Genomic DNA, 11,221 nt, shown 5'->3' with positions numbered 1-11,221 from the left:
GAACAAGGCTGAGGAGGAAATGCTGCATTGGAGACTGGTGTGGACTCTTCAGGGACACCAGGGTGGCCAGCTCCACCACCGATGGACCGTCCTGGGACCCGTCCCTCATCTGCCTCGAAGCCGTCCTCCTCTGTGGGCCTGTAAAACAGCACAAAACACAAAGAAATGAGAAAGCTGCTACTGGATTTTAATTTCAACATTGAAAAGAAAAAAAAAAAAAACAGGATATAATCAGATTGGTTGTAGATTTTTTAGTCAAGCTGATCACAAGGCAATCCCACCGAGTAAAAAGCTATCAGTGCTTGCTATACCTGTGGGACTGGGAAGCCAGGAGAAGCAACAGGGGATGCTCTGCTGCAGAATCAGTTGGTTCTATCAAGACAATATTAAATGTTAACAGGTTTAATTGTCACGGTCTGGAGGGCAGACCGTGGGGATGTGGGGAAAGGAGGACCCAAAACGCAGACTCTGCGATGCAAACAGTGCTCTTTATTTACAGTGGAAAGCTGTAAACACAATAACTCCCCGTTGCTCCCTCGAACCCCATGTGCGTGCTTCCCTCCGACGTCTGTGCTCGTGCTCGTGCTCCCCGCTGTTGTGTTACTGCACACCCTGTGCGTGCTGCCCTTCTGGTCCCTCGTTTCACCTGCAGGACAATACAGAAGCAGCCGTTAAACACTGAACCCGCACACACACACACACACACACACACACACACACACACACACACACACACACACGATCCGCACTTCCTAATGCTACACACTGACTTGGAGTCTTAGCTTAATGATCCCGCGCCGGTGGGAGCTCCAACTCTCTCATAAGTAGCTCCCCCGACGAGCCCTGATCACCAACAGGTGTGGCATGAACTTCAGGTGTGGCCAGTCCTTCCACAGGGCCACCCCTCAGGCCTGCAGGTGGCTGAGCTCCATCCTCCAGCCACACCCGCAGACATACACACCCATACCCTGCCTATACATATGAGTGGGACACAGACTAACACAGCACAGTGCAGAAAAACACACACATCACCAAAATAATAATAACAACAATATCAACAGTCAAAACTGCTCACGGACCCCGAGTCCTCCAGAGCTGGGTCCGTGACAGTACCCCCCCTCTAAGGGTCGGCTCCCGACGACCCGAAAACAAAAACACAAACCAAAAACCACAGCACAACCAACCCAGGGCGGGCGGCGGGGGTCCAGGACGGAGGGCCAGAACCAAAACAAGCAAAAACCACAAAAGAAACAACCCCCCCAAGGTCACAGTTCCAAAGTCCGACCACCCTGCAGCAGAGCAAAAAAGGAAAAACGCCACAAAACAGTCTCAGGCGGCCCATCATTACAAAAAGATTTCAGGGGGCCTACCTCGAGTCCAATGGCGGCAACGTTGCAGCTCCGGCGGACGGCCACGGGTCCGGCAGCAGCAGCAAAACAGTTCTGGGGGCCTGCCACTGCTCCAGTGGCGGCGGCACTGCTGCCCCTCTGGTGGCGGGCCCCGGGCCCAGTAGCGGCGGCGCTGCTCCCCAGGCGGCCGCTGAGCAGCTCCTCCCGCTCTCCAGGCTCCTGCTCCGGCTCGCAGGGCTCCACGGCTGGTCGTGCGGGCACCTCCCGCTCTCTGAGCTCCTGCTCTGCCTCGCTGAGCAGCTCCTCCCGCTCTCTGGGCTCCTGCTCCGGCTCGCAGGGCTCCACGGCTGGCCGCGCGGGCACCTCCCGCTCCCTGAGCTCCTGCTCCGCCTCGCTGAGCAGCTCCTCCCGCTCTCCGGGCTCCTGCTCCGGCTCGCAGGGCTCCACGGCTGGCCGCGCGGGCACCTCCCGCTCCCTGAGCTCCTGCTCCGCCTCGCTGAGCTGCTCCTCCCGCTCTCCAGGCTCCTGCGCCGGCTCGCAGGGCTCCACAGCTGGCCGTGCGGGTGTGGCAGCTACTCCCGGTAGACTGGACAGCGATGCAGGGACAGATGGGTGAAATGATGGCAGAGGAGGTCCAGCCGGCATATCGACCTCCAACTGAGGATGAAGGTGAGAGGCTGACTGGACTGAAGACTGAGCTACCAGCTGGGCAGCAGGCTGAGGTGAGGGTGAGATGGCTATTATGAAGGGTGGAGAGGATGAAAATGTTACAGCTGGCTCAACAAATTCCAGGGGTCCAGAGGCAACTGAGACCTCCAGTTTGGCCTCTGGGGAAGCCCTGGGGAGAACCTCCGTCTCCATACGGTCAGACTGAGCCAAAAAGTCATTTGGGTCTGTATGCTCGGAACTCCCCAGCTCCCAGCTTACAGTCTCAGAGGGAACATTTTCTGAGTCTTTGGAGGTACAGCAAACAGTTTCTATTTTCGTGTTTACAGGAAGGGAATTTATAACACCGGCAGAGTCCATTTTACTCACTGTGGCGTCCAGAGCCGCTGGTCCTGAGTCTTCGACCAGCACAGGAGTGAGTGTGTATGTAGTTGAACGCTGCTTGCGAGGACGCCTTCTCCTCCGTGAAGGCGGGGCCGTGTGCATGGAAATCCGCTGTTCATCTGTGTTTTGATTGTCAATGACAGGGTTTATTATTGAAACAACTGAGTCTGGTTTACTCACTGCGGTAATGAGCGCTGTCGGTCCGTTGCCAGCTGACCGGGCTGAAACCGCAGGAGTGGGTTGCGGCGTAATGGAATGGTGGTGGAGAGTGCGGCATGCCTTCTGTAATGGCGGATCAAACGATTGTGCCGCGAGCATCGACGGGAAAGCCCTCCGCCGACGCGTGAAAAACCAAGCGGCTAGAGTCTCTAGGAGAGCAGCCGAACTGTCCGTGCTCGGGCCACCCAAGCCAAATAATTCAAAACTCGAGCTCTCCCTTAAACTAGTAACCAATTGCCTAAGTTTGTTAATGTCCAAAATGTTCATGGTGAGGGTAGTGGATGTGAGGTAATTGTCAAGGAACACTACCTGTAGGTGTCTCCTGTGTGGGTCTACAGCCTGGATTACGCTCCGGCAGTAATCCCATAACTGCGCGAGCGATCTCTCCTCCGTGGCAACTCCTGAGTTTGTTGGGTCCATGGTGGTTGGCGGGATCATTCTGTCACGGTCTGGAGGGCAGACCGTGGGGATGTGGGGAAAGGAGGACCCAAAACGCAGACTCTGCGATGCAAACAGTGCTCTTTATTTACAGTGGAAAGCTGTAAACACAATAACTCCCCGTTGCTCCCTCGAACCCCATGTGCGTGCTTCCCTCCGACGTCTGTGCTCGTGCTCGTGCTCCCCGCTGTTGTGTTACTGCACACCCTGTGCGTGCTGCCCTTCTGGTCCCTCGTTTCACCTGCAGGACAATACAGAAGCAGCCGTTAAACACTGAACCCGCACACGCACGCACACACACACACACACACACACACACACACACACACACACACACACACACACACACACACACACACACACGATCCGCACTTCCTAATGCTACACACTGACTTGGAGTCTTAGCTTAATGATCCCGCGCCGGTGGGAGCTCCAACTCTCTCATAAGTAGCTCCCCCGACGAGCCCTGATCACCAACAGGTGTGGCATGAACTTCAGGTGTGGCCAGTCCTTCCACAGGGCCACACCCCTCAGGCCTGCAGGTGGCTGAGCTCCATCCTCCAGCCACACCCGCAGACATACACACCCATACCCTGCCTATACATATGAGTGGGACACAGACTAACACAGCACAGTGCAGAAAAACACACACATCACCAAAATAATAATAACAACAATATCAACAGTCAAAACTGCTCACGGACCCCGAGTCCTCCAGAGCTGGGTCCGTGACATTAATACAATAATCATAGAGAAAGTATATACAGTGGTCCCTCATTTATTGCAGCAGGGGTTCTCAGAATAACTAGCCCCTGGCCACGCACTTTATACACTTTTTTCCACACACACACATGAACATTACTCACAGTTCTCACAAGTTGATTCTCAAAGTGCAAACCTTTGTAGATTGCAAAACGTAAAAGTATTATTATGCCGCGGTTTGTCTTCATCTGCATCTTTCGTGCGCCTTTTTCCCTCGCGGTGCAGGTGTCTATTTCCGAACGAGGGTCATAGTTATGGGTGTTTTTGTGCTGTTTTTTTTCTATTGGACGTGATGGTTATTGTTAACCATTCCTCGCCGTCAGTCCCCTGACCGTGGTCGGGAGACACGAGGGGAGATGCTTCCTCCAGGGCCGAAGTTTGTCCTCCTTCGGGGTTAACTCCCTTCACTTTTGTGGAGTAGTGAGGCAGACAGAAATCAGCCGAGGCACCGGAGAGTACTGAAGAGATGAGGCTTTAATAACAGTACTGCACACTTTGGAAACACACTGCATAGCCTGTAGCCCGTTAGAACGCTGCTCCCGGTCGCCCTCTACCCATGACACACTCTCTCACTCTCTTTTTCCTCTTTCGCTCCCCGCGTTTCCTTCACGCGCATGCTCACACACACATTACATACACTCCTTACTGCACCCAGTCACACACAAGACAGCAATTCCTGCAACACTACCCCCACTCTGGATGGCAATTAAACAATAATTCCACTCCAGCATTGTAATGCATAAAACTGGTACACAATCCCCTTTACCACTTGGAGCCCACAGGAGATAAAAGTGTTAGCCATTACCGCATATAAGGTGAGGTATAGTATCAACGAGTGCACTTCAGTGACAAAGAGGTTGGCTCAAGTAAGGTGTACATACATGTGCAAAATAAAGCATTTCAAGTGCTGTTAAGTAGAAAAGAAATTACACAATTGTAACTATTACATGGCGACCGGGAATAACCAACTTATCCTAGCATCTAGGAAGGCACAAATACAAATGGATAAGTGCATGTAGATAACCCCGTAGGTCCTTCAGATACTTTTTTAAAAAAAAATGTAAACACTGGAACAATGAAAAAAAAAAATATAACTCTTTTAAACCATTGTAGCTAACAGTATAGGAGGCTGAAACGATTTAAACTTGAACCGAATCTTCAGTCCTACTTGGAACTGTCCATGGTAGGTAAACCAAGTTAAGTGATCCACACTCCATACCGGTCTGGAGCTCTGCGCCGACGAGTTGGTCGCTGAAACTGCTGGCCCGGGTGGTCTGGCTCACCCACCACACCCCCACCATTCTCATGGTCTACATGGGAAGGGGACGATGGGACAACCACAACCAGAGCGGGATCAGCTGCAACTGAGACAGAAGGCTGAGAGGAGCTGGGGCCATTGCCAGTTGCAGTAGAGAACAGACTGTGCAGACCCAGATCACGGTCTGCTGGGTCATCTTCTAAAGCTGGTGGTGGGACCTCTGTAGGGGACCACTGATGAGCCTGATCAAGGACCCAGGTATTGTCCAGTGGCTCGCGGCAGCGATAATGCTTTAGCTGGTCATGGTGGACAACTTTCACTTTAGACCTTGGGTTCTTCTGGATCCGATAAACTAGGTCATCCAATTGTCCCAGGACAAAGAATGGTCCTTCATACGATGGGAGGAACTTTCTGACCTTGTTCTTGACGTGACGTGTTCCTTTGATGAGATACCACACAGGATCTCCAGTCTTATACTGTGTGTGGCAACAGTTCTTGTCATATTGCCTTTTTGCGTGCTTGACTGACTCACCCAGGGCTTCCCTGGCGATGAGGTGGGCCAGCTCCAGCCGCTCACGCATTTGCTGCACATACTCTGGAACTGAGGGTTGGTTGCCTGGATCAGGAGGTAGACCTGCGACAAGGTCCACTGGCTCACTCAGTTCTCGGCCAAACATCATGAAGTTCGGGGTGAAACCTGTAGCACTGTGTTTGGTCGCCCTGTAGGCCATAACAGCGTACGGGATCATCAGGTCCCAGTCCCAATGACAACGCTCTGCTGTGGAGGCCAGGATCTTCTGGAGAGTGGCATTGAAACGTTCAACCTGGCCATCTGACTGGGGTCGGAATGGCGTTGTATGAGTCTTATCTATGCCAAACAAACTGCACACCCCTTGGAACACATCAGATTCAAAATTGCGTCCCTGATCACTGTGTAGTGCTTGAGGTATCCCGTAGCGGCACACCCACTCAGACGCAACGACCTCGGCAACGGTTGCAGCCCGTTCATCTGGGATAGGAAAGGCTTCAGTCCACTTTGTAAAGTAGTCTTGTATCACAAGCACATATCGGTTTCTGCGCTCTGTCTCATTCAGTGGTCCCATAATGTCCAGCGCAACGCGCTCCATTGGGGCTCCTACCCGGACAGTTCCCATCGGAGCTTGCGGTGTCTTCTGGGGTCGGGCCCTGGATGCACAGCTGGTACAAGTACGGCACCAAAGAGCGACGTCTTCCCTCATGTGATACCAATAGAATCGGGTTCGTAGTCTGGCCACAGTCCTCTCGACACCAAAATGTCCACCCACTGGCCCTTCGTGCATCTGGCCCATCACTTCTGGTTGTAGCTTACGTGGCAGTACGATTTGGGGATAGAACTGGGTCTCGTCAAGGCAGTAGAAGCGACGGACCAGAACTCCATCTCTGAAGTAGAGCCGTTTCCATTGAGCCCAGTATGTCTTAGTTGCTGGGCTGCATGGTGAAACAATAGTCCATGGGGGGCGCTCACTGCTGGCCTCCATCCAGGCGCGTATGGGTGCAATGTCTGCATCAGCGTCCTGGGCTTGGCTCAGCTCCCCCATGGTCCAACCATGAAACAGAGAAGCAGTATCAAGGGTTTTAGCCACATATACTTTCTCAGTCAGCTTTACAGTGTGTGTATTAGTGGACATGTTCTGGTGTGATATGTCTGTTCTAGTGTGAATTGTCTGTTCTGAGATGTCTGTGTTGATAGAAGTGTTTTGACATAAAATGTCTGACTTTGTAAGAGCAGTTTGGTCTAAAGTCTTTGTTTCTGGTGTGGTGGTGTTATGACTTACCCCCACTAGACACACCGCTGTAGTAGCCGGTTGTCCCTCCACCCTCACCGGACTCAGCAACAGGGAGCTGGTGTCAGAGTCCAACTCGCATTGAACTGCCTGATGACTGGTCCCCCCGAGATGCTTGGGGGGGTCCTGCACTCTGCATGGACAAGACTGGCGACAGGGTCTTCTGGAGAGGCTATCAGCATTGGTGTGCACTCGACCTGGACGGTGGATGATCTCAAAGTTGTACTCGGCAAGCTTCTCGAGCCATCGAGCTAATTGTCCCTCTGGCTCTTTCATTTTTGTTAGCCACCGTAGACTGCTGTGGTCTGTGCGCACTTTGAAAGGCCGTCCAAGGAGATACTGGCGAAAGTGGGACGTGAAATCCACGACGGCTAGTAGTTCACGTCGTGTGGTGCAGTAGTTTTGTTCAGTTCTTGATAGCTTACGACTGCCATATGCCAGCACACGTTCCACGCCCTGTTGCATCTGTGACAGCACCGCGCCGATGCCAGTGTCGCTGGCATCAGTGTCTAGTGTCATTTCTCCATGGTCAAGTGGATAGCCAAGAACAGGGGCAGAGGTGAGTCGACACTTCAGCTTGTCGAAAGCTGCTTGGTGCTCAGCATGCCACTGAAAATGTGCATTCTTCTTGGTCAGGTTGTGCAGGGGTTCGGCTATAGAGGCAAAATCTTTCACAAACCGGCGGTAATATGAGGCCAGGCCGATGAAGCGTCTGACCTCCTGGATGGACGTAGGTGTGGGCCACATCTGAACCTTTTGAACTTTGCTGGGGTCGGTAGCCACACCATGCTCGGATACCACATGGCCAAGATAAGCAACTTCGCGGCGAAAGAGGCAGCATTTGGCAGGTTTCAGTTTCAAGTTAGCTTGTTGAAGTCTATAGAATACCTGGCCAAGCCGTTGCAGCATCCCCGACACGTCCTTAGCCAGCACGATGATGTCGTCCAAGTAGACCAGGCAGGTCTCCCACTGCATGCCAGCCAGGACGCGGTCCATCAGCCGCTGGAACGTTGCCGGGGCATTGCATAGTCCAAATGGCATGACGTTCCACTCAAAGAGGCCTGTCCTAGTGCAGAAAGCGGCGGCCCTGCGTGCTCTAGGCGTCAGCTCAACCTGCCAGTAGCCAGATGCGAGGTCTAATGTGCTGAACCATCTGGCAGTTGAGAGTGTGTCCAGCGTGTCCTGGATGCGGGGCAGCGGGTAGGCGTCTGTTATGGTGCGGTCGTTGAGAGCCCTGTAGTCAATGCAGAGACGGTATGTCCCATCTTTCTTACGCACCATAACGATGGGCGAGGCCCAGCTGCTGCAGCTGCGTTGGGCGAGACCGCTCTGTAGACTGTCGTAGATCTGCTGATCAGCATTTTGCTGCTTTTCCCCTGCCATTCTTCGTGGATTTTGTTTGACTGGGGCACCAGGACGGGTTATGATGTCATGCTGCACAAGGCTGGTTCGGCCCAGGTCAGCAGGCCCTGTAGAAAACACATGTCCATAAGTGCAAAGCAAGCGTTTCAGTTGGAGCTGTTCATAGTCATTGAGGTCTGTGCAGCTCTGGGCATAGAGCTCCTGCAGGTGCAGAGGAACCACAGGAGGGCTGGTCAGAGAGTCTGCAGCTGGGGAGACCATGGAGGGTTCCACGGCCTCAGCTGGCTGGAGGAGCCCGGCAATGGATCCCGCCTTAATTGTTACTGCTTTATTGCCAAGGTTAAAAAGGCGAAGTGGGACAGCTTTAGAAGGCTGTGCGTTGACTAGGACTCTGGCGATAAGTACTTTGTGCTTCTCAACAAAACCTTTGGTGGGACTAAGCATCATGTCACCTCGAGCTGCTGCACCAGGATGCACGTTGCCTTTCACCATATACTCTTGCCCCGGTTCCACCACCACAGTTCTAGCTATTCTCACTGCGTGTGACTTTGTACTGGCTTCGGTTTGGTAGTAGAGCACCTCTTCACCGAAAAGGATGATGCGGCGTTTGCCAAAATCAAGACGTGCTTCAGCTTGAGTGAGGAAGGGATGCCCAAGCAGCACCTCATTTCCTGCTATATCTGCCACCAAGAAATCAACATCCACCTGTCGATTGTTGATATTGACAGGTATCTGGGCTTCACCTAGCACCGGCACGTCCCCAGGTCCCACACCAAGCAAGGTCTCAACAACTGAGGGCTGTAGTGGTGGTCTCACGTCTGGGTGGATGGAGTTGTAGTAGGGCAGCGGCAGCACGCTCCTCCGGGCTCCACTGTCCAAAACAGCACATACCTCCACTTCGTAGAGGCGCATGGGGATACTCATTTCTTGGCTTTGGCACTTAAGGTGGAGCACAGTGGGTTTTGGGCTGTCCCAAGGGCTACTGTTCAATGTTAAGGCCTTGGTGGTTTTGTGAGGGGAAGGGCACTGCTTTTGGACATGGCCCCAACCTTGACAGTTATGGCAGCGAACCCCACTCCTTTTAAAATTTCTGTGATTGTTCGGTGTTGTCGAGGGTGTGTGTGGGACAAAACGATTCGGTGAGGGGCTAGCTGCAGGTGCATGCTCAGCAACAGTCTCATCTCTGTCTTTTTCTCTGACGACGGCAGCTCGGGGCCGGCGTTCAGCTGCGTTACGGGCTCCTTGCTGCATGGCACTGGTTACATAAGATGCAGCCCTTTTAGTGGTTTCGTGTCGGTGGGCTATTTCGTATGCGCAGGCAAGTGTGGCTGGGTGCCTCTCTAGCAACTTCTGTACTATTTCTGCATCACCCAGCCCATTGGTGAAAACTTCAACAGCTATAGAGTCTTGTTCAATCTCTGCTCTATTACCATATGCAACAGCCACTTTCCCATAAATGTCATCTCTGAAAACATGAAGGGCCTCACCAGGTTTACGCACTCGCTGCCTCAGTTCTACAGCAACAGCAGCTGCATGGTCAGAAGAAGGGCCATATGGAGTTTCCAGTTCGTCCACCAGGCGGCGGTAATCCCATTTGGATGAGCGGGGATTTCTGTGGATAATGGCCCCTGCTGCTCCAACTAGGCAGAATTTAAGCTGAGTTGTCATTGTTTTTTCTGACCAATAGTTGGCTTCAGCGCAGCTCTCAAACCTGTGCAGAAATTCCTTCCACGGTGTGGTGCCGTCATATTGGCCCGGACGTAGGGTGGGGACTCTCTCTCTAGTGTCACCGTCCTCTTCACTGTCAGATAGGGGCTGACGGGGCACACAGCGGGTCTTGCCTGGTTTCGAGCGGGGTTTATGCTGTGCAGTGATTTCCCCATAGCTAATGGCTTCATTAAGGCTACTGGAAGGCATACATTGCATGGGTGTATTTAACATTGCGTTAAACTGAGCCGGTGTGCTGTGTACAAAACTGTCCATGTGAGCGGAGGAAAATGGGTTTGAGTCTGGATAGTGGATTTTCATTTGGGGAGTAGGAGCTGGATAATAGTTCATGCTGCTGCCTGTGTTTCTCTCACGGCCGTAGCTGCGGCATTCAGCATCAACGAAGGGATTCGTGCGGGAAAACTGCGGCCGGGCAGGACCATCGGGCGGCGCGAATACACACTCTCCATTAGCGTGTGTGTTAGCACAACTTTCGGCACACAGGAATGGGTTCATATGTTCACATTTAGTCACAGCTCTGTCTCTGTTAGCTTCCCTAATGCTCGCGGCACCCTCGGAGACACTGGTCAGCGATATGAACGGGTTGGAGTAATTGGTCTCAAGTCCGTACTTTTCACGAGAATGGCGAGCAGCGGCCATCGCGGGTTAGCTTAGCTGCGGGCTAATACACTTGTAATTACAATCACTCGGCTTTATCGTTAGCCGCTTTAGCCTGTCGGTTTTTCTCTGTGCTCACCACTTCTTTAACAACGTGAGAGGGTCCCTTCGTGGTCGCCAGTGTTAACCATTCCTCGCCGTCAGTCCCCTGACCGTGGTCGGGAGACACGAGGGGAGATGCTTCCTCCAGGGCCGAAGTTTGTCCTCCTTCGGGGTTAACTCCCTTCACTTTTGTGGAGTAGTGAGGCAGACAGAAATCAGCCGAGGCACCGGAGAGTACTGAAGAGATGAGGCTTTAATAACAGTACTGCACACTTTGGAAACACACTGCATAGCCTGTAGCCCGTTAGAACGCTGCTCCCGGTCGCCCTCTACCCATGACACACTCTCTCACTCTCTTTTTCCTCTTTCGCTCCCCGCGTTTCCTTCACGCACATGCTCACACACACATTACATACACTCCTTACTGCACCCAGTCACACACAAGACAGCAATTCCTGCAACATTATCAAAACCAAACGTGATAAATTTGGCAAGCGCAGGAGACACGGAGGAGATTTGTCAATCAGCCTGCA

The 11,221-nt window shown here is 52.8% G+C and overlaps 1 protein-coding gene and 1 pseudogene across 1 annotated transcript; both read right to left on the bottom strand.

The window, feature by feature from the left end:
• Positions 1–905: 905 nt before the first annotated feature.
• On the bottom strand, positions 906–3,056 carry LOC146713093 (uncharacterized; annotated as a pseudogene).
• Positions 3,057–4,274: 1,218 nt separating this feature from the next.
• Positions 4,275–10,628, bottom strand: LOC146713092 (uncharacterized). Its single transcript, XM_085437486.1, has one exon. It carries the CDS (start codon positions 10,626–10,628, stop codon positions 5,016–5,018), a length of 5,613 nt encoding a protein of 1,870 aa, XP_085293612.1. The 3' UTR covers positions 4,275–5,015.
• Between the last annotated feature and the right edge of the window lie 593 nt (positions 10,629–11,221).

The sequence above is a fragment of the Copadichromis virginalis genome, linkage group LG3 (genome assembly GCF_057382275.1).
Source record: "Copadichromis virginalis isolate Kocher_CV1m ecotype Utaka linkage group LG3, C_Virginalis_male_GT1.1, whole genome shotgun sequence".
NCBI classification, from domain to species: domain Eukaryota; kingdom Metazoa; phylum Chordata; class Actinopteri; order Cichliformes; family Cichlidae; genus Copadichromis; species Copadichromis virginalis.
The sequence above is the reverse complement of the archived record's forward strand: the minus strand, read 5'-3'. Positions and strand labels throughout refer to the sequence as shown.